The following is a 26,620-nucleotide window of genomic DNA, read 5'->3' on the forward strand; positions in this document are numbered from 1 at the left end:
TAGGTGAATACCACTATTTCATTGACTTCTGTGAAAGTATTTCCATAGAAAATGTTAAAACCTAAAAAGTGAGCTGATTGCCCTAACTGGTTTGGCTCAGTGGACAGATCGTCGGCCTGCAGACTGAAGGGTCCTAGGTTCGATTCCGGTCAAGGGCATGTACCTTGGTTGCGGGCACATCCCCAGTAGGGGGTGTGCAGGAGGCAGCTGATCGATGTTTCTCTCTCATCGATGTTTCTAACTCTCTATCCCTCTCCCTTCCTCTCTGTAAAAAATCAATAAAATATATTTTAAAAAAGTGAGCTGATTTATTATGTTAACTGTGGGTTGGTTACCCCTATGGCTTGCTGTGATAGCTAGGAATAGTAAATCCCACCCAGTAGTACTTTGTATCACTTTCCCAACTTCAAAAATAAAACTTTCTGTCCTAACCGGTTTGGCTCAGTGGATAGAGCGTCGGCCTGTGGACTGAAGGGTCCCAGGTTCGATTCCGGTCAGGGGCATGTACCTTGGTGGTGGTTGCATCCCCAGTAGGGGGTGTGCAGGAGGCAGCTGATCGATGTTTCTCTCTCATCGATGTTTCTAACTCTCTAACCCTCTCCCTTCCTCTCTGTAAAAAATCAATAAAATATATTTTAAAATAAATAAATAAAACTTTCTGCTCATGGCCTCTTGTTAACTATGTGCTTAATAATGAGCCATAAGAGAGGCTCAGAAATTTCCCAACTATATTGATAGCCCTCAACCTTTTATCCCTTTTTTCTTCGGTCTGAATATTTAGTTATAAGTTCCTACTTGAGGTCAGCTTCAAATCCAAACTTTACTAGGACCATGTATAACCAAAACTTTATCATGAAGCTTTCAGAATATTGTTTTATATATACACATATATACTGTTTTATAATACACTAGAGCAGTGGTCAACCTTCCTAATGCAGCAACCCTTTAATAGAGTACCTCATGTTGTGTTGACCCCCAATCATAAAATTATTTTCGTTGCTACTTCATAACTGTAATTTTGCTACTGTTATGAATCGTAATGTAAATATCTGCTATGCAGGATGTATTTTCATTGTTACAAATTGAACATAATTAAAGCATAGTGATTAATCACAAAAACAATATGTAATTATATATTCAATATGTGTTTTCCGATGGTCTTAGGCAACCCCTGTGAAAGGGTCGTTCGACCCCCAAAGGGGTCACAACCCACAGGTTGAGAACCACTGCACTAGAGGCCGTGCACAAAATTCATGCAGGGGGGGCGGGGGGTGTCCCTCAGCCCAGCCTGCACCCTCTCCAATCTGGGACCCCTCTTACAATCCAGGACTGCTGGCTCCCACCGCTCGCCTGCCTGCCTGCCTGATAGCCCCTAACCACTCCCCTGCCAGCCTAATAGATGCCTAACTGCTCGCATGCTGGCCCGATCGCCCCTAACTGCCCTCCCCTGCCAGCCATCTTGTGTCCACATGGGGGCAGCCTTCTTGTGTTGGAGTGATGGTCAATTTGCATATTACCTCTTTATTAGTTAGGATAAGTTATTGGGGTCAGTTAAAGAAAAAGTGTTTAAAAAATGCCAGTTGGAAGTACACAAACACATAAACTAAAAAATAAATAAAAACCCAAAAAAGGACAAAAAGATATGTCAGACTAAAAATGCCAAAGAAAAATGTGGAGACAGAAGTTTTGTTTCAGTAAAGTAACAGCCCATATTAAATATTTTTTAAATCCTATTGCATTTTCACAAACAATAAGCAAAAATAGATCTGCAATCTAGTTCCTGGAATGTTGCAAGAGGAAAAAATTTACTCAGGCTCAGAAACTTTTTACATTCACCCTAACACTGCTTCTCAAATGTTCATGTCTTTCTCCTGGAGCAACCCCCTTTGATCACACCTCTAAAACTCTGCCAAGATCTCCAAGCGAAGGAGAAAATAAATAATTGAATCTTTCCTCTGCTTAGCCAGGGGAGAAAAAGAGTCACTAATCAAAGGAATTTGACAGGGGAGGTGGGTAGCTGGCAGATTTATATAACCACCTAAATGAAAAGACCAAGATGATTTCAACTAAGAATAGAAAAATCAGGTATTCATTTGAGAGGTAAGAGTTTTCAATGGACTACACTCTTAGCCCCTGGCTTCTCCTGGCCCTGTAGCTTTCTTAGTAATCCTATCGGAGTGCAAGTAATACTCTTCACCAGAAGATAGCTATTAAAACAAATTCTGCGTTGTGTGGTGATTAAGGGTCAGGGGAGAATGTTCCTTAAGTTAAAGATTTAGATTGTTTTACATTCTGCCACAAAGCTATGTAAATACTAGCAAGTCATTCAGCATCAAATTATTTTAACTAGAAAATGGGGATATAATGAGAAACCCATAGGAAAGAGTAGATTTAAGTACTTAAAATGCCATGTAATATGTAAACTCAAGTTATTATTAAATATGTCCCAGTTCATGGCATCACAGATTTGTTAATGACACCAGATCCTTTTGATAGAATATGACACCAAAGTAAGGCACCATAAAGGATTTCCGTCATAGTCCTTTTTGACTCAAAAACAAAACCTTACATAGAGCAAAAAAGCCCACAAACCTTATGGCAGAAAGATGGGACTTTGGGTGGAGAGCAGACGATGCAGTATGCAGATGATGTGTTATAGAGTTGTACATTTGAAATCTTTATGATTTTATTCACCCATGTCACCCCAATAAAGCAAGTAAAAAATAAACAAACAAAAATTTTTAATGCTATGGAAGAAAAGTCTACAAGTACAAGTCTCCATTCTATTGGCCCCTTCTGCAGGATGCAAAGGTGACAGAAGTGAAGAAATCCACGTGAACATTGGCTATACCCATGTCAAAAATGAAGAACAGACAACTGTGCTGTGCAGACCACCCAGAAGGAAAGTATAACACCCTCTGTTCCTGCTTCTAATTGAAACTTTTATGTAAAAATAAAAGTTGCAGCCAGAAGTAATCAGTTATGAAAACCAGGAATATTCAGAACTGGTGGCTTTAATTTTAAACTTAGGGTGGCAGCTACCAGGAGAATAAAACAGACAGTAAACATCTAGATCACTAGGTTTATTCTATTTATGGATATCTCTTTTACTTTGAAAAGACAATTTTAACTCTACTCTTCTTACATTATTTTTAAAGAAGGTAAGCAGTATGGGAATCACAGTAAATGCCAAACTTACAATTCTTGTAGCAAGGTTGCCTGAAAGGTTTTCCTTTTGAAAAGGCAATTGCCACTATGAGGTACTGAAAACTAGAGATAAAAAACACTGTGGTATTTTCATAATTTTGTATATTATGTGGATCATCTTCGGTTTCATTGTACAAATGTGAAAAATTCCCATATAGGCTTCCTGTTGTATTACAAGCACTGAAACATACAAAAAAAAATTTACGTTACTAAACACAATACCAATTGCACAAAAGAAACCAATTCTACCTTACTTGCCTTGACTATCATAAAATAAATAGAAGTAAGGTATATAGCAAAAGACCCAACAATATTAAGGTTAAGATATATAAAACAGGTAGAAGAACATTAAGGGTTTTTTCAATTTAGTCACATTCCAATCAGTTAAAAAGTTAGAAGAAACCTCATTACTTAATAAACCTCTCTCACTTTTTAAATTTGGGGAGTAATTTTAGCATAGTAAAGGTAAACTGACCTTGGGTTTGACCTTAGCTCTATCATTTTTTTGGTATCACTAAGGAAATATTTAATTTCTGAGCCCATGTCCCGACCTGCAAGTGTGGGCACCACCTGCTCATTCAGAGGGTTACTGTGGGAAATAAGTATGATAGGGTGTATACATGCCCAGCAAAGCACTTGGCACTGAAGCCCTCAATATTTTCCAGCTATGGCTCTCTCATCTCTACTTCCAGGTGAGCGGAACTGGCAAACAAAGAACTAAATATAAGAAGTCCCCAATATCCATCACTAAAACATCAGCTATAGTAAGTATTGTTAAATGACAACAAAATCTGCTACAAATCTGGAAAGATTCTTGAGAACAACCCCATCTATTCCTTTTCATATGCAGTGTTTATATGTACATACTAGAGGCCCAGTGCACGGATTCCCTCAGCTTGGGCTGCAGGAATCAGGCTGAAACCAGCTCTCCAACAGTCCCCAATGGGTCCCAGATTGCGAGAGGGCGCAAGCCAGGCTGAGGGACCCCACTGGTGCACAATTGGGGCCAGGGGAGGGTCACGGGAGGGCTCCAGGGCGTGTCAAGCCCGTGTTGCCCAGTCCCGATTGGCCAGACCCCAGCAGAGAGCTAACCTACCAGTCGAAGCGTCAGCCCCGTGGTGGTCAGTGCACGTCATAATGACTGGTCGAACGGCCGGAAACATAGCATATTAGGCTTTTATATATATAGATAAGCAAACAGTAATACTATGTTTCTAAAGCTTTAAAGACAAGTAATCTCCCTCAAGCAAGCAAAATAAATGTGCGCATCTGAAAATTTAAATCTACAAAATTACCTTAGTGAATAGTTTTTATGTTTAATTAATTAAAATGATGCTGTCATGATTTGTGAACTGTAGAATACTCTACCCATAAACAAATAATACTTAATAAAAGAATTTAGGTTTTAAAATGCTATTTCCTAAAATGGGGTTAGAAAAGTTAGAAGCACCAACATTCAGGGTTTAGAAGAGGCCCAAGTATTTAATTTCAACTTTCTAATTTTACAGATAAAGAAAGCAAAGCTCAGTAGCAAATTAAGAAACTGGTCCAATGTCCCCAACTTGGTAGTGATTATTAAGATCTTGCCAGAGTGTCTTCCTACACACAGAAGAAATTATCATGATAGTCATGATATAAATCATTTAAGTGTTTAATTAAGCTGCATGCAAAAATCTATATATATAAAAGCCTAAGTGACCAGTTGACTGATTGGCTGGTTGCTATGACATGAACTGACCACCAGGGGGCAGACGCTCAACATATGAGCTGTGTCCCCTGGTGGTCAGTGTGCACCCACAGTGGGAGCACTGCCCAGCTCACTGAAGGGCGCCAGATGCGGGGCTCATGGCTGGCCGCCACAGCCCAGAGACTGCAGTGGAGCGTCAGCCAGCCTACCAAGCAGCAGCAGGTGCAGAGGGGCCGGGATGAGCAGGAGCGGCAGGCAGGAGCAGCAGGCGGCATTGGACTGCCGGTTTTGGCCCAATACCCGCAGGCCACGCCGAGGGGCCCCACCAGTGCATGACTCTGTGCACCAGGCTTCTAGTTTTTATATAAAAATTTAGACTTATTCTTACATGTATGAATGTTACACACACTTCACACAGACTTCTAAATGGACTAACCAACTTACTCTGAATGTGGATGCCATATTTCATACCAAGGTTGCTGCTTGACCCAAAAAAAACCCAAAGACTGAAATCCAATGCTGATGATGATCTGAGACAAAACGGAGAAGAGAAGGGCCCCCGATATGAGACCTGAAGGTGGTCTTTGTGCCACAAGTTCCTTCCAGGCAGGATTTAAACTCACTACATTGGAAGAAAAAGATGAAAGGTTTGTTGCTTGTTGCTCAATTAATTTGTCACTATAAAATGCATAATCAAATTCATTTAGAAACTTAAAAAATTTGTTTTTGTCAACTACAATTAAAATAATACAATTTCTTCCTCATAAGACATTAACAAAGGTTTGAAGCAAAATAAACAAAACAGTAACATAAAAAAGGCTTTGTTTGTTTATTAAGGTGTTATCCATTGAGTTTCTCCGTTAAGTCTCTCTTTTTTTAGTTTGTTCATAAATAATGTGTATAATAAGACTACGTAAAATTCCTGTCCCTCATCAAATTTCATTCACTAGTTTTTTTTTGGATTATTTTGAGAGAGAGAGAGGAAGGAAGGGAGGAAGGGAGGAAGGGAGGAAGGGAGGAAGGGAGGAAGGGAGGAAGGGAGGAAGGGAGGAAGGGAGGAAGGGAAGAAGGGAGGAAGGGAGGAAGGGAGGAAGGAAGGAAGATTGATCAGTCACCTCCTATATGTGCCCTGACCGGGACAGAACCCACAACCTTTTTGTGGTGTACAGGACAACGTTCCAATCAACTGAACCACCCTGCCAGGGCTCATTCACTAATTTTTAGCATTCATTAAAGATTGTCTATGATGTATTATGATAGAATTGTACACCTGAAACCTACAATTTTATTAACCAATTCATCCCAATAAATTTAATAAAAAAATGGTCTAAATAAGTCATTCTCAACCAACATGATTTTGCCACTCAGGAAACATTTGACAATGTCTGGAGATACTTTTGGATGTCACAACTGGAAGAGTGTTACAAGCACCTAGTTGGATAGAGGCCAGAGATGCTGGTAAGCATCCTATAATGCACAGAATAATCCCCAACAACAAAAAATTATTTGGCCTAAAATGTCAATAAAACTGGGAAGGTTCTTTTCATGATTTAAGTCCATCATTTCATTTATTCATTTACATATTCATTCATTCATTGACTGCCTGCCTGCCAGTATGAACTAAATTTTTATTTGATTAAATGAGTCAGATCCTATTACCATTACTATTTATTTTTTTTATTATTATTTTTGTAGTTGTTAATCCTCCTCACCCAAGGATATGTTTCCATTGATTTTTTTTTTAAGAGAGAGAGTGGGAGATGGAGAGACAGAGAGAAACATCAATGTGGGAGAGTCACATCGATCGGTTGCCTCCCGCATGCAGCCCAACCAGGGCCGGGGATCAAGCCTGCAACCGAGGTATATGACCTTGACCAGAATTGAACCCAGTACCCTTCAGTCCATGGGCCGATGCTCTATCCACTGAGTCAAACCGGCTAGGGCAATTATTATTTATTTTGATGTGAACATCACCAATTCATAGCCTGAGTCTAACTACACTATAATGCACAAAGCCATATAATTGGTGTATAAATATCAATATCAAGAGACCCCAAAAAAAGGCTGATGTAATATTCCTGACTAAAGAAGACTAAAGAGACATGATAATTATATGAAGTTTATGAGCCCTGATAAGACCTAAGCGAGAGGACTAGGAAAAAAGACAGGTATAAAAGGACATTGTTGGGCCATAGCTGGTTGCTCAGTGGACAGAGCGTCAGCCTGCAGACTGAAAGGTCCCAGGTTCGATTCAGGTCAAGGGCACACGCCTGGGTTGTGAGCTCAATCCCCAGTGTGGGGTGTGCAGGGGGCAGCCGATCAATGATTCTCTCTCATCATTGATGTTTCTATCTGTCTCTCCCTCTCCCTTCATCTCTGAAATCAATAAAAATATATTTTAAAAAATCTATACTAATAAGAGGGTAATATGCTAATTAGACCAGACATCTTCTGGACAAAGCCACGGGGGCAGGGGCCGAGGCAGAGGTGGTTAGTTGCAATCAGGCCAGCAGGGGAGAACAGTTAGGGGTGACCAAGACTGCAGGGGAGGGCAGTTAGGGGCGACCAGGATGGCAGGGGAGGGCAGTTAGTGGCGACCAGGTCAGCAGGGGAGGGCAGTTAGGGGGCGATCAGGCCGGCAGGAGAGGGCAGTTAGGGGTGATCAGGCAGGCGAGCGGTTAGGAGCCAGCAGTCCCAGATTGCGAGAGGTGTGTCCGACTGCTGGATTGGAGAGGGTGCAGTCCGGGCTGAGGGACCACCCCCCCGCCCCCCCCCCGCCCCCCCACTCATGCACGAATTTTTGCACCAGGCCTCTAGTATGATTATAAAAGGGCATTGTTGGGACATATGACAAAACCTGAATACCTGTTGTGGATTAGATACTATTTTATCAATGCTAATATTTCCTGATCTTTACAACTGTGTTTAATTATACAGTATAAGAGAATGGCTTTGTTTTTAGGCAATATATACTAAAATATTCAGAGGCAAAGGGGCATAATAATACAAACTTATTCTCAAACATTTCAAAAAAGAGTGGAGAGAGAATAAAATAAATGGGGCAAAACATAAGCAACTCATAATAAAAGGCAACATTAACAGGAAATCTGGAGAGGTATGCAGTGTTACAATTGTTGATGTAAATTTACCAAAGTTTAACAAGTCACATTAGAATTTCATAGGCTTTCAAATCACTAACAAAATACTCACTTGTAAATACCACTACCAAAATGATTGCCAGATCAATGAAGAGAAACTGGAAGTCTCCTAGGTTACTTAAGACCTACAGAAGTAATTTTTTAAAACATATTTAGTTTTCAGGAACAATTACCACTTTTCCCTGGTTTTAGTACCCCCCCCCTCCGCCCCGCCCCCAATGATTACTACTAAATGACACTTGGACCTGCTTGAAAAGTGAAATACATTTGCCTTTCGAATCAGTGAAATACAACATATTTGCAAACATTCAAATTAATATGTTAGTATAAAAGGCATCTCCTAACAATTCAATTCAATAAAAATCTTTTAAAGCTTTTTATGGCAAAAAGAAAACACAAACTTTTACTCACAATATTCAATATTCTTGAAAATTAGTATCTTGAAGCTTCCTTAATATCTAACAACATCCCTCCTGATACTTTCTACAAATGATAAAAAAGTATAGTTTCACAAAGACTCCTTGGGATGTCACCAATGTTCACTTAGAGATGTATCTAAAGTGAGATCGCTTTCAGGATAAAATCTGACAGAGTGCTTATGGACACCACTGTTTAAGCTTTTTCTCCAAATTCGTAATATCCTACAACTACTGCTGAAACACCTTTTCTCATTCCAGCCTTTTCCTGTAAATGTATAGCAAAATTAACTACAATTCTGAAATATGTCACAGCAATATAAAAGAATTCTAAAAAAGATGTCCAATCTGTGCTCAAGGCAAAAAAGTATACAATCATCTTTTATTCACAAGGTTCAACCACAGCTGTCGGCCTTGAGGAAAATGATATTCCATATTAATGAGATTTTTCAATCTGCTACACAAAACATAGTAAAACTAAAGAAAAATTTATAACTGCTAATTATGTAAATTCCATAATTAATGCATGCATTCAAAATCAAACACATTTGCTCATATATTAATTTAAAAGTCTTAACACTAAGTATAAGCAATATCAGTACTCACGGAATACAGTAGAGTAACACTGAAGTATTGTATAATGCTGTACAAAGCCATAAATTTAAACACACAGAAGGAAGTCATTAAAGCAGCACGGCCTTCCCTGTGAAAACAAATGTTGGCATGTGAATAAAGGCATTTCAAACTCCTCCTCCAAACCACAATTATATCTTGACAGACGAATATTAACATTCAACCGCTACAATAAAGCACACTTCTACCCAAAGAACTAAGCCAAAGCAGAACTGGAAGAGATGAGGAGCAACAATCAATCTGTTGCTAATAAATAACAGATCAAATATACCAAAAAACCATAAAAGCAAATTCATATTACTTTCTGTGATCATTTCCACCCCCCCCTCCCCGCATATTATTAAAGCAAGCTACAGAGACAACAGGAAATTTTTAATTTGTCCTACCTGATGAGGTTTGGCACACAGGAAATACTAGGAGTTTTGGAGGTAAAGGGAGATGCCACTGAAGCCTCGAGCTCTGATAAAGAAATGCCTCCATGTGCCCTCTTTAGAGCCTAAAAGTTAGAAAAAGAAAACTGGTAACATTCTGTGAATGTGACTTAGGCTAGCAGGGGTAGGGAACCTTTTTTCTGTCAAGGGCCATTTGGATATTTATAACATCATTCGAGGGCCATACAAAATTATCAACTTAAAAATTAGCCTGCTATATTTGGTCAAACATTTCATTAACTCACCCCTAATGCTTTGGCAGGACCAGACCAAATGATTTCGCAGGCCTTATATGACCTGCGTGCCAGATGTTCCCCACCCCTGGGCTAGAGAAAGAATTATAAATTACAAAAATTATACTTACACCACAATCATTTGCACCATCACCACACATCCCAACAAAGTAACTGGGGAACAAAAATTACGTTAAGATTTTGATTAATTTCCTAAAAGGCACAATACTTAAGATTTCTCTAATACAATATTATGAAGAGCTAAGAAACCAAGATTCCCCCCCGGTGAAACAAATGCATCGTTTCATTACAGTGATCACAGGCATGTTGCTTTGCATCAGCCTGCATGTCAAATAACCTGGGTATTGTCCAATTTCTGTCATAAGATGGACAAATCACTTTATCATTTTAACATCTCAATTTCCTAATCTTTAGAGCAAAATACTTGGGCTTGTATAGCCTTTAGCACACTTACTTTTAAGGCTATCAGTAAAGAGTTCTCCCTTAAAAACTTGAAACATATTTATTTACTAAAACTATAAAGTCACTTCCATCAAACTGAGATGAACTCTACCTCATACATATGACCTGGAAAAGAAACTGTAGATATTGTACTTAGCTGCAAGAGCCTACATGAGCACATAAGCCCCTTTTAAATAGACACTTAAAGTTAACGCTTACCTACCTCACAGGGGATAATATTATATACATGAAATATTAGTTACTTTTCTGGGTTTGAAAATGAACTACAATTCACTAAAAAACAAAACAAAAAAACACACCACACACCCCAATACTTACTCTACATTTTGCAATGCTTCTACTAATTGTGTCTTCTGATCAGGTGCCATACGAGCAAATACAGTGCCATGCAACATCAACTGGAAAAAATATGAATTTCTTTAAAATTCTGTTTACAATGTATTTATGTGAACACATACATAAACCCAAATAACTAACCTTTGGAACAAGGTCTTGAAAATGCTCCAGTATCACTGAAAATGATTTTCCATTCATTGCAAAATGATAACGAGACACCTGAAGATCCTCTAAGCTATCGTGGACTGATTTAATTGGAATTGCCTGTGTGTACAACATTCAAAATAATATTTAGGAAGCCAAACCAAGTAACACTACATTATTTTAAATATATCTGATCCAAAACTAATTTTTTTCATTTGATATTTTACACAAGACATTGAAAGTTTAACATTTATTGAAAGTAAAGGGAAAATCAATTTTAAGGGGACGAACCTATCTATATGTTTATTAAGAAAACAAACACACACACACACACACACACACACACACACACACACACAAGGAAGGCTAAATATCAGCTTCAATTTGAAATGATCCATGAACTGAATATTTTGGCCTACCTTTACCATTTATCACTACTTTTAAAATAGGATAAATCTTTGGGATTCTTATACTTTAAAAGTGTGCTTCTCAACTTTGTCTAACTATCAAAATTTAAAGCACTGACATTCCTGGATCTAATGAATCAGAAGCCCAGGCTTCTGTTTATGTTTACTTTTTGTTTTGTTAAATTTTAATGCACATTTTACTTTTTTAGACTAAATTAAAACATGCAAGCTTCAAAGAGAAAAATTCATCTTGACATTACCTCCGAGTCAATTGCTGATGAATTACTGCACTGTGTTAGAGTGTCTGCATAATGCCAGTTTATTTTGGCAACTTTTCCATCCTTTGGAGGTAATGCTTCAGCAATAATAACTTTATCCTGAGGTAGTATCATTCCACAGTCTCTGGCCACAGAAACAGCAGTCAACATGTTGTCACCTAATTTTCAAAATATTGAAAACACATTAAAATTAAAACATAAATGGATGAACCAACAAGTGCTTTTTGAAAATCTACTATAGTCCCTATCACTGGACTGGGCAAAATGAAGATAATGTATGGTCTTTACTCTTAGAGTTTAAAAATAAAATAATCAGGACATACTTATCAAAGGAAGCCTTAAATAAAGCAAGCACATATATACTAAACAGTCAGAACATTCTCACCCACAATTTTTAAAACCAAATACATTCTCATTCTTTATTTTAACCCTCACCTGAGGATATGTTTTTATTGATTTGAGAGGGACGGGAGAGGGAGGAGGGGGAGGAGGAGGGGGGAGAGGACGAGGGGGAGGAGGAGGGGCAGGGGAAGGAGGAGGAGGAGGAGGAGAGAGAAACATCAATGTGAGAGAGAAACATCAATCAGTGTCTCTTGTACTTGGCCTGAGGGAGGAAAGAACCTGCAATTTAGGTATATGCCCTCACCTAGAATCAAATCTACAACCTTTTGGTGCACAGGACAACGTTCCAAACAACTGAGCACTAAGCCAGGGCCATTCTCAATCTTTGAGTCATTCACTAGTAGCACCTGCCACAGTGCTACAGACAGTGCAGGCACTCAATAAATATTTTTTGAAACAACCTAGGAGTGACCGGTGATCTGTTTAAGAATACTAGAATAGTATCACAGGAAAGAAAGAATGAATTACAAAAGTAAGATTACACAGAACTAAAAGATAAGCAAGGTAGTAAGAATATAATCTTTACAAGATGTAAAGAGAACAAAGACAGACAACTTCTCAGCCATGGGAAAAAAAGAAGAGCAGCATTGTAAAGGATAGGTTCAAGAGAAGAAAATACTAGCTTACAAGAGAAGCTGACAAAGGCCTTGGGAGCCCACTGCTATCAGACTGAAGGGCAATATTATTTTTTTCCCCAACCCCTACACACTATTTCCAAGGGTGTCTTCCAGTGATCAGACAGACCCCTTAGGACAACAAAACTATAGTCAGTCATGGTAGAGAAAGAGGGGAAAGAGATACAGAGATAGAAAGTGCCTTGAAGCAGTCATTAAAACCAAGAATTGCTAGGAAGATAATAAATTTAGTTACTTCAGCTGTATAGTAACAACTATGCTATCAGATGAATCTCAGAGTCTAAAATATAATTCTAGTAGAGCAAACAAATGTACAAATATCTAACACAGAGCAAGGCACAATAAGTGCTATAAGAAATATATGATTACAGAGAGATAAAAAGGAGCAGAGGTTAAAATTTTATGGTGTGCCCTTTTTTATCTTACTATACCAGTGATGGTGAACCTTTTGAGCTTGGTGTGTCAGCATTTTGAAAAACCCTAACTGAACTCCGGTGCCGTGTCACATATAGAAATTTTTTGATATCTGCAACCATAGTAAAACAAAGACATATTTTTGATATTTATTTTATATATTTAAATGCCATCTAACAAAGAAAAAACAACCAAAAAAATGAGTTCACGTGTCACCTCTGACACGCGTGTCATAGGTTCGCCATCACTGCACTATACTTTCTATCAACAGAATTTGTTAGACTTCAAAAGAATAGTACCAAGTTAACTTACACCTAAAAAAAAAAATTCAGAGCTGAAATAGGGCAATGCAGGATGGAGCCACAATATAATATACTTTTATAACCAATTGGTCATCTGTTAATATAACTTGAACTCTAAGAGTCACACTCAAATTTTTCTGAGTCATTTTATAAAGTCTAACCTGTGACCATGACAGTGCGAATGTTGGCTTTATGCAAATCTTCAAGTACTGCAGGGGTTTCTCGCTTTAATTTGTTCTGCATTATAATTAATCCCATAAAATCCATGTTGTTTTCAATGGCATCTCTGCAGAAAAAGAAATTTTAACACGTAATGGTATAGTCAAGTGAATGGGCTATTTTCTCTTTATATTGATAAAGCAATTTAAAATATCCAAAAATGATAAATTAAGACATTTTATAGGCAGAACAAAGCATGTATGTGTATGTTTATGAATTCAATATCTTTAAAAAAAATTAAGCCTGGAAAAACAATTCCCAAGAAATACATTGAAATTAAATTTTACCCTTTGAAATGCAGGAATATAAGAATCATGTATAGTTAGTTGGCTCTCCACATCCCCAGGGGAGTCCTAGAACCAATTTCCACACAGATATCAAGAGACAACTGTATTCCTTTGTAAGACACTAAAAACGCATAGTACTAAGGAATGTTCATCTTGTATCCTACTCACCAACTGAGCAAGCATAAATAAATCTATTTTTTACCATCCCACACACAACATACCCTAACTTAAATGTTAAGAGAAAGGGGAAAAAACTGTCTCGTAAGTACATTTGATACGATTATACTACATTCATTATCAAATTTTTGATGAATTTTTATAAAACTCTTGATCAAAATCTTGACCCTGAAGTGGGATGTAAGAAGCATTAGCAATCCAACGAGATCTACTTGGAATCCAGAGATAAGTCTTTTAGAATATTCATATTCAATAGTTAAAGATGTTATTCCTTCAAATAGTTATCTATAATGCACCAAGTACTACAGAAATCGTTGGGATGTCAAAGATAAAAAGGTATGATATATACTCTTCAATATGTTTTTTGGGAGAAACAGACAAGCAAGCAAAACAAAAAATAATAGGCGCTTCAGCATTATAATGCACATGAAGTATGTTCAGCGATAGTTGTGTTAAGAAATCTCAAGCTAAATCAGAGAAATATTTTTTTCAATAAAGAAAGGGGGCTTGAGGTTAGGGACCAAAATTTCACACTTGCAATAACCAAGTGGTTTTTCTACACAAAATTCAACAATTATAGGCCCTTTACATAGCTATAAACCTCAATATCTTTGAAATATAATTCAGAACAAGGAGTGTTAAAGGTATTAAAGAATAGTTAGGAAACTTACTACAAATGATATTGCTGGTGATAATAGGAGAAACAAGCCTTGAACCTGAAAATGCATTTCAAAGCACAAAGCTTTACAAATGTGAAACTACTGGATCAAGAATACTACAGTCATTTTCCTACAAGATACTAACCATTTCTGGCTTTCAGTGGTTTCCTAACTTTCCTATGATACAGGTCATGGAAATTTTGTCCTCTAATTAATGAATACTACAATATTTAATTCAAGATATAAAGATTCAAGCTGTTAGAGAAATGCCAGAACCTATTCTCAGAAGTTAGAATGGACACACAGAGAAGATTGAAGGATGAGGATGAAGGGAAGCAGAGAGAGAAGTTGATAGAGAAGAATAGGGTATTCTGGGCAGAAGGAATAGCCCATCCAAGGGCATGGAAGGATGTCTGAATAGAACAGGCTCAAGAACTATAGGCAATTCAACAATTAGTCCTTAGGAGGGAACTAGTAAAAGGTGAAGCTGTAGAGACAAAAAAGAGCCTAATATGCCCTTCGCAGGAATCGATATAATATTTTACATTCTGGTTCTCAATCATGTATATACATCATTTCATTTGGTTATCACATTTTTTTTTTAATGACAAGTTGCCAACAGCACTTTATTTTTTCTTTTCCAACATCCTGTTCTGCAGCTTCATTGGCTCTTTTTGCCTGGATGCCAAAGAGCGGGGCATTGGTACGGGCCATGCAAAGACTGGCAAAAGCCTTGAAGTTCTTCTCCTCCCTCTGTGATGACCCTGGCTTTTTTTCTCCTTCTTGTAGACACTCCATATGGGCATGACTGGTCCGGTCAGCTGGGTAGCCCATTTGAGTTCTTCAGAACTGTCTCCCTTCCTGGGGGCCAAAGGCTTCCTGAGGAAGAGTATGAGCTCGGAGCCGTACTCCTTCAGCCGCTGCACGGTGGCCTGCAGGGACTCGGTGGACTTGTTCCGCCGCCTCGGATCCACCGATATCCCAATGGTCCCGGCCACCTTTTTGTGAATTCCAGCCACCCTTAACTCTTCCAAGCTGAAGGCCCTTCTGGCTCGGCTCGCACTTTGGCACTTTGGCGTGGGTACCAAACGGTAGGGCATCTCACTATGGGTCGGATGGGTCTGGACTCAGGGCAAGGGGCAATGGGACGCCGGGCCTTGTGTCTGTGGATCTTCTGCGCCAGCTGATTAAACCACATGGCAACGCACCGCTGCCAGTCCTTGTGGAAGTGGGGCTTTAGGATCATGCCATTTCGGCTGGGCACCATGGCTGCTGCCTACCGGCCTTCTCGGAAGGAGAACGGCCGGCAGAAAGTCACTTTTTTTTTTGAAACATTCATGCTTAGACCACCTCCCTCAAATAATGTGTTATAGTTAGAATTCCTAATGTAGTTTTTCCTTTTAGTTAATTTGGCTATCCACTCTACTCCTTTAGTTCTCTCTCAGAAAACATAATTGTACTACAAACACTTTTTATTTAATGTACCTGAAATAATTAGAAGTTCTAATAGTCCATAATTTAACTACTGCCCTATTGGTGAGTATTATGTTATTTGTACTATTTAAACATGAACTTATGCACATAAAATATTGTTTCAGGCTGGATTCCTAGAACTGCACTTGCTAGGTCAAATAAGCAAATTTAAATGTTTTTCAGAACTTAACAATAGTGTACTAGCAATATCCTATCTAATGAAAGAGTAATATGCAAATTAACCATCACTCCATGACAAAGATGGCGGCGCCCATAGCGGCTGGGGCAGGATGCTGGCGGAGCCCAGCAGGCAAGTGCGTCCGTAAGCAGCACCCAGCAGGGCCTGCTTGCCCATCCCCGTGGTGTGGAGCAGGCAGGCCCCGCAGAGAGCAGAGAACCACAGGGACTGGGCCCAAGCTGTCAGTAGGACATCCCCTGAGGGCTCCTGAATTGGAGAGGGTGCAAGTCGGGCTGAGGGACTCCTGTCCCTCGCCCTCCTGCACAAATTTCATGCACCAGGCCTCTAGTCCTATATAATAAAAGGCTAATATGCAAATAGACCAAACGGCAGAACAACCAAACAACCAGTCGTTATGATGTGTGCTGACCACCAGGGGGTGCGTGCGGAACATAGTGGGAGTCGGCAGCAGGCAGCAGAGTGTAGAACATGGCTGGTGTCAGTGGAGCAAGTGAGCAGGGGCACCAGACCAAGGCAGGGTGCCGGTCACTGTCATTGGGGTGAACCTCTGATGGTTACTGAAAATTCTTTGCTCCCGCACACCGCGGTCCAGCCTGGCACTCGTACCCGCTGCTGGCACCGGCCCCGCTCGCACCCACTGCAGGTGCTGATCGCTTGGTGCCATCAGCGGGTGCGAGCGGTGGCTGCCAGCCCCGATCATCCCTCAGGGCTTCTCCACCTCTCTCTGCTCCTGAGGGGCTATCAGCCACCACTTGCACCCGCTGCTGGAGCCAGCCCCACTCACACCCGCAGCCGGCTCCATCACCCCTGAGGGCTTCTATACCTCTCCCTGCTCCTGAGGGGCGATTGGAGCAGCAGCTGCCACTCGCACCCGCTGACAGTACCGTCCCCACTTGCAACCGCTGCTGGCACTGGCCCCAATTGCTCTGTGCCATCAGAGGGTGCAAATGGGGCTGGCGCTATCAGCACGTGGGACCAGCGATGGCAGGAGCGGGGCTGCCAGCAGACAGGGGACTGGGGGCTGTGGCAGGAGGGGCTGGGCAGGGGCGAGGAGGATGAGCCGAGACCCACCCTTGTGCCCACCACAGCCTCACAGCCCAGTTCCTTTCAAGGTGCATGAATTTGTGCACTGGGCCCCTAGTCTATATATATCTATACTAATAAAAGGGTAATATGCTAATTAGGCCAGACATCTTCCGGACAGCCTTCCAGATGTCCTTCCGGACAAAGCCATGGTGGCAGGGGCCGAGGCAGAGGTAGTTAGGGGCGATCAGGCCGGCAGGGGAGAGCAGTTAGGGACGATCAGGGAGACAGGCAGAGTGGTTAGGGGCAATCAGGCAGGCAGGCAGGTGAGCAGTTAGGAGCCAATGGTCCTGGATTGCGAGAGGGATGTCTGACTGCCGGTTCAGGTCCGATAGGGATCGGGCCTAAACTGGCAGTTGGACATCCCCCAAGGGGTCCCGGATTGGAGAGGGTACAGGCTGGGCTGAGGGGCCCCCCACCCCCGTGCACAAATTTCGTGCACTGGGCCTCTATTATATATAAAAAAGCTTAAGTGACCTTTATGACCAAATGACAGGAACTAACAGTGAACCAGTCGCTATGACATGCACTTACCACCAGGGGGCAGACGCTCAACACAGGAGCTACCCCCTGATGGTCAGTGCACTCCCACAGGGAGAGTGCTGCTCAGCCAGAAGCCAGGCTCCTTCCTGGCTGCCTGCCACTTGGTACACTGCTACATCCCCCGAGGGGTCCCGGATTGCAAGAGGGCGCAGGCTAGTCTGAGGGAACCCCGCCCCCACCCATGCACGAATCCATGCACCGGGCCTCTAGTGTTGTAATAATTTTCTCAAAACTTCACTAACACTTGTTATTATCAATCTTTCCAATTTTGTCAATCTTAGAAGAAAAGTGATGCCATAGTGTGGTTTTATTTTGCAGTTCCCCAAGAACTGAAGTGTCCTATCATTTTCATGTGTTCACTGGCCTTTTGCACATCTTTTTTCTGATAAGTTTGTATCATTTGCCCATATAAAAAAATTACATGTTTTGTTTTCCTTCCTGATACATATCTCTGATTGTGAACTCCTCCAATAGGTGATGGGAAGCCATTTATAAGAACTCCAGGTAGGATTCTGGTATTATGTCTGAAAGTTAAAAAGCTCTCTCTGAAGGCAGTGTGGAATACAGACTGCAGAAAGGAAAGACTAAGAAAAGAGCTGAGTCCTTGAATTAGAGATAATGGCTGTGGGAATGGAGAAAGAGAAGGCTATTTCACAGGCAAAATTATCAGGACAGCTAATGAATATACGTTTCTGCTTGCTTACAAATGTTATCCTTAAAGGGTAGGTCTGGATCAGTTACAGTGAAAGAGAGAATTCTTGAAGGTAAAATCCATATCTATACCTGGACGTAAATGTGATGTTGGTAATACCATTTGAACTTTGGGGTAGATGGTAATTGTTTATTGTGACTCATGATACTGACTAAATAAGTACTTGGTTCCAACCACTAGGCAAAAGCAAACTGATCATTTGGGAAAAATTAACTTCTGTAGAATTAGGTTTAGTAAAACATGATTATGTTCCTAGAACATGCCTGACATACAGCAGGGACTCAATAAATATTTAACAAATAAATAGAAAATAGTTCCAAAGAGCTGTTTCAAGCAACTAAAAAGAAAACCATTACATTATGTATATTTGCATACATTCAATAAATACTTAATGAACATCCAACTACATACAAACTACTGTATGTGACGTATAAACATAAATGATACATTATTGGAAAAACTGTAGAAAAATTGTTAATCAACCTTACCTGCTAATATTCTGCACTTTATGCCATGTCAGTTTTGACTCCAATTTTCTGTGTGCAAGAGCAATTACACGGAAGCCCTGCTTAGTGTAATCCTCTAAAACATTTTCAAAATCAACAGGAACTTTAAAAGGAAAAAATAAGTATCACTGTTAGAATTGCTAATAAAAGCCTATACAAATACCAGGATTTTATTCAAATAAAGTTGGCTCCTTACTTGTTTCAGGTTTACAGAGACTGGCAATGACCTCAGGTGCTCCTTTCATGTAGGCATCCATTTTTTTATCCCCTAGCACCCTTGCAACCACACTCATACGTTGCAAAGCAGAAGAAAATGGGAACTGGCGAACAATTCCTATCTCATAAATAGCCTGTATAATTTCAAAAGATGCACGAAGTATTTATTATTCTTTAAGAATTAAAACCAAATGGTAAAAATATACTTAGGTAAAAAAGTAAACATTCTTCACTCACTGGAAGTTCAAACAGCTCCTAAAAGCAAAACAAAAAAAATAAATAGTACAGATTAAGTCCTTAAGATAAAAAACAACTATGTATCCACAAAACAGCAAGAAACTTCGATTATTTCAAAGTTATGTTTCAAGATTGCTTCTCCTCTGCCTCCCATTTTTAAAAAGTACATCCTTGAATATTTCAAGTATTCTGCTATCCTAAAAATACTAACATATTAAATACTAAAATAAACTGAGGGGACAAATTTAAAAATTCACTTCTTACATATTCTTTTTATTAAATTCTAGGAATACAGTTGCAATTTAAAGGGATTATTCACCACATTATCACAATCACAGGGCACTAAGCTATTCAGTAAATAGGAAGGAAAAGTAACGGTACTGAGAAACATATCTCAGTATTTCACAAAGTATACCTGCAATATCCCAACAATAATTTCCAATAAACATAGTTAAAATATTCATATCTGCATGAGAGTTAAAGAACGTGATTTCATCCTCTAGTTATATTTCAAAGTGAGGACTGAATGTTGGCATCACCAGTATAATCCAACTTAAAGTGATTTCGCACCATTTCCTGGTCTCCTACAGGTGTAGCTTCAGGAAGCAGTTGTTTTGGAGGACGAACCACAGTTGGCATAATTCGATTATGAAGTGCTGTTTCCTCTTCAGTTGCTTCCTCCAGAATCTGAAAGGAAAATATTCAACATATTGCTTTATAAAATTGAATGCACTGATTTCATTTTTAAATAAAACACTATGTCTATTTTTAGTGAAGTTAAAAAAATTTGTGTCCAAAAAACAAATGAACACTACTAGATTATTAACAAAGATAAAACAAAATATAAACAAAGCTAGTTAAAGTCCTAGCAACTCATGGGAGAGAGGAGGAAGAGGTGAAAAGCAGAATAAAATAATAGGGAAAAAGTTCTCTAATTTTGCTTCTATTATCCAGGGATTCCTTTCTGCTAACAGGAATGTGTTCAAAACTATATGGAGCTCAGATATGGTTAGTAGAATGAATGGATCAAGAACACACTGAGGTCCAAAGATATGAGTTTGTTTGTTTGAACTCTTCTAGTTAGGTAGGATACCACTAACCTAACCCCTTCACATTTATTTTAAAAACCCTTTCTTTTGGTAAAAAATTCAAGTAAGAATTTGTATTGAAAATACACATACATGGCCCGGCCAGGATGGCTCAGTGGTTGCATGTCAACCTATGAATCAGGAAGTCAAGGCTCTGTTTCCAGTGAGGGCACATGCCCAGGTGTGGGCTCGATCTCCAGTGTGGGTCATGCAGGAGGCAGCCGATTAATAATTCTCTCTCATCATTGATGTTTCTCTCTCTCTCCCTCTCCCACCCTCTCTGAAATCAATAAAACACACATATGTGACAAACTAATTAGACTACAACTGGAAAAAGATGGGGAAGGGAACTATGCCTAATTAGCCAACTTTATACAATTCTAAAACACACTTTAACATCTCCAAAATTGGGAGGCATCTTATAGGGGGTCAATCACACCAACAAACAGCAGTAGTACCAAGTTATGCGAAAACATTTCACTGATCCTTTCTTGTAAGACCAAGCATCAAAGCATCTAAGTGAACAAAACACACTATTACACAAACTTATTTATTTAACCCATTTATTAATATTGTACAAACAAAGCACTAAAACCTACTGAAAATCTATTCAATTGGAGAAATTTTGGAGAACATCAAAATGAGTCAGTCCTATTTTGCTTTACAAATGAAGTGGACCTCCTTTAAGATATTAAATTTGATGAGAATTGCCCGGCCGGTATGGCTCAGAGGTTGAGCGTCAACCTATGAACCAGGAGGTCACAGTTCAATTCCTGGTCAGGGTATACGCCCGGGTTGTGGGCTCCATCCCAGTGTGGGGCGTGCAGGAGGCAGCCAATCGATGATTCTCTCTCATCTTTGATGTCTCTTTCTCTCCCTCCCTCCTTCTCTGAAATCAATAAAAATATTTAAATAAATAAATAAATGCGACAAGTATTTATTGTGATCTTTCAGAAGATGGCAAAGCATGTATCTACTCATTCATCTCCTTCCCTTTTGATCAACAAAACACACACACACACACACACACTCTAAACCTGTAAAAATAAATGAAAAGGAAAGCAGGGAGAGATTTCCAATAAGGATACAAAAGGCAAAACTGAAACATATTGATGAAGATAGCAATGAAGGAAACAGGATCCCAGAATAAACACAAGAGGACATGCAGGAGAGGTGCAAATATTTCTTATCAGCCGGAATAGCTGAATTAAATTTAAAAAAAAAAATCAAGGAATCATTTCCTAGAAATATGAACTCCTATCTGAGAAGAAGGGCTCTAATGTGAGGGTTAACATTCTAGAATAAAACCCTGCTTATGCAAACACTTGGAGTGTGTGAGGAATTCAACCTGGAGACTAATTCTGCTCCTCTGAAACTCAGAGCACATGCCCAGGCTGCATGCTCAATCCCCAGCAGGGGGCATGCCAGAGGCAGCCGATCAATGTTTCTCTCTCCCTCTCTCTAAAATCAATAAGAACATATTTTAAAAGTAAAAAAATAAAATTATCAATAGCCAAACATTTAGGAGGAACAAACGCAAACTTTTGTGTGTATGTAAGGACACAGAAAGGAGAACGTGGGTAAAAAGAACACCGAAGACACATCACTACTCTATCCTTTTTATCTGACCAACAAATTGTGACGCTGAAGATCATCTTACTGACTCAGGCTTACTGCCTCGAGTTGCGGATAGCAGATATCCATTAAACACATAAAGCAGGGGTCTGAGCAAGTTGTCGCTATTTAAGGTATTTAAGTGAGTCAACATAACTAAAACACTTTTTTTTTACATAATTACAATGATCTCTCTCCAATGATACACCTTTAGAAATTACATCATTTCTTTCACGGTACAAGATAGACTATCATCAAAACAACCTGCAGAAATAATCCTTCTGCAAGGTAATTTTTACTCTATTTTTCTGAAGTTACTTGTGCTTTAAATATTAAACTTACCCATCCGATGGCTTCAAACATTTTCAAATCAAGTGGATCACCAGAAAGCACTCCTTCAATTTTTGTGAGTGAATGGCAAGTAGCCATACAAGCAACAAACTGAGACTTTACCAACATCTCATTGCAAACATTTTCTTCTGGCAAAAGAAAACTAAATAGATAATGTACTGAATTAGATTCATAAATTCCAAGACTTGAGACAATATTCTAACAATATTCAGGTTTTGTCATTTTAAAAATGGAAATAAAATGTTTGCATTTCTGCATATTTTTAACTATAGTTTAGGAATTCAAAAACATTTCCCTCCATGAAAATTACACATGACTAAAATATGGAATTATCTTAGATTCTGAATAACTAGGACAGACATAACACTGTAAAATACACTAGACACTAAATAATAATTAAAACTCCTGCCTTTGGACATATGGCAGATTAGAATACATAAAAACCCTCTTACAAAAACATGAAATGAATGTGTAAAACATAATCCCTTAAGTGCGAAACTGAGCTCATTAAAAAAAGGGAAATTTTTTAAGTGCCAGAAATAGGAGGAAAGGAAAACAGGAGGGGTATGAACTTGAGCAGATGCTGTGACTACCTGGGAAAGAAGGAAGAAGGGAGGGGAGTCCTCTTAGGGAGCCACCTAACAACTTAAGTTTTAATACCCACACAGGAACAGGAGTCAAATCTGGGCCACAGACAAAGTAGGGACTTGAAACTAAGATAGCCTGTGCTCTTCCACAGCTACATCCCTGGAAAACAGTATGCTAGAAAAAACTTCACACACAGACACAAAGGCATAACTAAGAATAAGCTTATCTCTCCCCACCTCATAACCCCTGCCCGAAGTTCAAGACAATACCTAGTATCTATATATGTACTGTACACTAGGCACTGTTCTAGAAACTTTAAATATATTTGACTCATCTCATCCTCACACCATAAGAAGGTGTTTTATTACCCCCATTTCAGAGATGAGAAAACTGAAGCAGAGTGCTTAAGTAACTTGACAAGGTTACCCAGCACATAGGTGATAACAAGGATTCAACCAAAGGTTTCAGGGCCTAAGCTTTAAACCACTGCACTACCCACGATGGGATTTGGATTTGAATATATGCCACTGCCTGGTCCGAAAATTCCCAAGTTATGAAAGTAACATTAAAGTTTGTCTGGTCCCACTGATACCACTCTTAGCCATGCTCTTGGCCAAGCAAGGTCAAAGCTCTCTAGAAAAAGAGCTCCCACAAAACAGACACAAAGGAAGGAGTCTCATAGGAAAATCCGGCTAAAGTTGAGTTCATAATTTAAAAATGCACCAGGAAACAATTCTCACTAGTCAACAGACACAAAAAAAAGACAGAATTAGAATCCCACAAATTTCAGATAATAGAATGGCAATCTAAAAAATGCAAAAAGGCATTTTAAATTAAAGACTTGGAAAAAGAACAAGACATGTGGGGAGAAGAGGAGAAGCAGATATTGAAAGAACCAAATGAAATTTCTTGCCCAACATATGGTTAGAATTTTCATGTGAAGAGAAAATAAGAATGTGGGAAAGGCCATAATGGAACAGAAAGAAGTTGAACAATTATCATCATTTATAAAAACATAAGTCCTTAGAATCAATAAGCAAAATGAGTCCTGCACAAATAAAAAGATGGCGGTGAAACAACAGAAATCAAACATAAATATTTTTAAAACAACAAAGGAGGAAAAATATTATTTAAAGAGACCTGGTAAGACTTCTCAACAGCAATAACAAAAGGAGTCAGGAGAAATGAAATAACACCTTCAAAGTGCTGGGAGAACACAACATTGTGAACTAATGGCACAGAAAGATTGAGAAGTAAAGATGTAGGGAGGTAAAAAGATTGAGAAGATACGCAAAGCAAAATTAGGCAAAAGGAAGCTGATGTGTAACTATATAAAAGCATTATATGAAATATAATTTAAGGCAAGATGCATTATTGGGGATAAATAAGTTCCCAAAGTGAGGACAACTTATTTACCAAGGAGATGTAACAACTCTGAAACTGCATGAGCCAAACAATAGTCAATCAAACTATCGCAGGCTTTTGAGAGGCAAAAAAATAATAATAATAACATAAACACAATTGTAGCAGTAAAACTTCTAAGCATCAAAAAGACAGTGAAACAAAGTAAAATAAAGATAGACTGGTATAATATTTTTGCAATGCATAGTACTGAAAAATTACAATCCAGAAAATACAAAGGACTTCAAACAAATTAATAAGATATAGATTAACAACACAACAGAAAAATTAGGCTATAAACTGGCAATACACAGAAGAATGTGAAAATATGCTCAGCTTTCTAAGTAATAAAGAAACTACAAGAAAAGCAACAATAAAATATAATTTCACATCTATCCATTTGGCAAAAATTAGCAGTCTGGCAATATCAAGTTTGACAAGGATGTGGAGCAACAGGATCTCTTACCCACTGAGGGAGAGTGAGTTAGCACCACAATCACTTAGAGAGCAATTAGGCAATATTTACTAAGGCTGTAGCCATGTCTGTGCTATATCCATAACCCAGCACTGACATTTTTAGGAAGAAAGTTCACTGAAACTCAACTACATGCTCACTAGGAATTGTGATAAGAATGTTAATTGCAACATTGTGAAAGTGAAAGGTAAAAGGGAGGGGAAAAAATGAAACTATTCTTTAGAAGAAGTTATTATGGTTTAATCATATAATGGAATACTAAAAAACAGCTAAGATTATTAGATCTATACAAATCAACATTGAGAAATCTTCAAAACAATGTTAAGCAACAAAACAGCAGCAAAAACACGTACAAGGGTATAATTGTGTATATTTTTTATAGAAATATCTTGTATATAGACAGGAATATATGTAGTGAAAATATAAAAATGTGCAAAGGTAATAATCGAACACAACTTCAGAATGATGATAGCGGTAGGGAAAGGGGTAGATTAAGCTTTAGCAGTATCTGCAATATTTTAAATCTTTAAAAAGATCTGAAGCAAAAACTACAAAATGTCAACTGTTTAACCTTCATGGTGGGTATACAAGCTATCTGTTACATTACTTTATTTCTTTATGTTTGAATTTTTCATATATTAAAATATTTATTAAAAATTAACTAATAAATAATCAAGTGTAGCTAACATTTACCGTGTATTTTCCACTCGTTGAATCCCCCAAAGATCTAAACCATCTTCAGTAAGAGTTCCAGTCTAAAAAAAAGTACACATACAAAGTATGAATAATGCCTCCAAAAACAAAAATCATGAAAACCTCTGCTACATATACACCATGGAGAACAATATACAGCTGTAAACAAACGAATGAAACAGTAAGACTTCCATATATTGATAGAGAATAACTTCCAGGACAAATAGTGAAAGTGGGGAAAGGGTGCAGAACACTCTTACGGTATGAATCCTCTATTTATAAGAGGGCATATGCGTACATCTGTGTATTTATAGACTTATATTATTAAAAAAAACACAAAGTAGTGGAACAATGCACCAATTAACCTTTAAATCAAAAGGATGCCTACACGGGAGAACGAGATTAAAGCATAAAAAGGAAGGGAACAAGTTAAATTACATCAGGGGAAGCAATCAACCAAATACAGGATATAAATGACCTGGTTTCTTCAACCAGATGATTGGGAAGAAAAGCAACTGTTACAGATTAATTGTAGCTAATGCAATCATTTGGATTCTGACTTAAAAACAAACTGTAAAATTTTAGGACTTCTTTTTAGAAAAGCAGGGAAATGTGAATATGAACTAGATATTAGATAATACTAAGGAATTGCTAATTTTATTAAGTGTCGTAGACAGTTATTGTAATTTTTTAAAAAACACCTAGAGATACATACTGAGGCATCTGGGTGAAATAATGTCTGACGCTGCCACCTTCAAAACGAGAAACTAGACAAAGATTGACAAAATGCTAATAACTGTCAAAGCTGGGTATTGGGTACATGAGGGTTTATTATACTTAATCTTTTCTCCACTTTACGTCTGCTTAAAAATTTTACTAGTAATGTTTCCAAAGAAAAGCATAACTGAAATTTTCTAAACAGATCATTATGAG

The 26,620-nt window shown here is 38.6% G+C and overlaps 1 protein-coding gene and 1 pseudogene across 4 annotated transcripts in view; both read right to left on the minus strand.

Moving 5' to 3' along the window:
- Window positions 1-26,620, minus strand: part of ATP13A3 (ATPase 13A3) — a 75,115-nt gene that overhangs the window by 22,761 nt on the left and 25,734 nt on the right. For all 3 annotated transcript variants that reach the window (XM_081088489.1, XM_081088490.1, XM_081088488.1), the window contains 16 exons: window positions 25,688-25,749; window positions 22,522-22,672; window positions 20,048-20,164; window positions 19,478-19,495; window positions 19,221-19,374; window positions 19,007-19,127; window positions 13,328-13,452; window positions 11,396-11,571; window positions 10,726-10,848; window positions 10,567-10,646; window positions 9,897-9,939; window positions 9,488-9,597; window positions 9,075-9,171; window positions 8,105-8,177; window positions 5,339-5,516; window positions 3,200-3,387 (listed from right to left, as the gene is read on the minus strand). In XM_081088489.1, coding sequence (XP_080944615.1) covers window positions 3,200-3,387; window positions 5,339-5,516; window positions 8,105-8,177; window positions 9,075-9,171; window positions 9,488-9,597; window positions 9,897-9,939; window positions 10,567-10,646; window positions 10,726-10,848; window positions 11,396-11,571; window positions 13,328-13,452; window positions 19,007-19,127; window positions 19,221-19,374; window positions 19,478-19,495; window positions 20,048-20,164; window positions 22,522-22,672; window positions 25,688-25,749 — 1,816 coding nt within the window. The remainder of the gene's footprint in view (window positions 1-3,199; window positions 3,388-5,338; window positions 5,517-8,104; window positions 8,178-9,074; window positions 9,172-9,487; window positions 9,598-9,896; window positions 9,940-10,566; window positions 10,647-10,725; window positions 10,849-11,395; window positions 11,572-13,327; window positions 13,453-19,006; window positions 19,128-19,220; window positions 19,375-19,477; window positions 19,496-20,047; window positions 20,165-22,521; window positions 22,673-25,687; window positions 25,750-26,620) is intronic.
- Window positions 15,097-15,775, minus strand: LOC308516867 (large ribosomal subunit protein eL13-like; annotated as a pseudogene). The gene has a single exon. The product of its transcript is annotated as a large ribosomal subunit protein eL13-like (transcript).

The sequence above is a fragment of the Myotis nattereri genome (assembly GCF_964212035.1).
Source record: "Myotis nattereri genome assembly, chromosome: 3".
In the NCBI taxonomy this organism is placed as follows: Eukaryota; Metazoa; Chordata; class Mammalia; order Chiroptera; family Vespertilionidae; genus Myotis; species Myotis nattereri.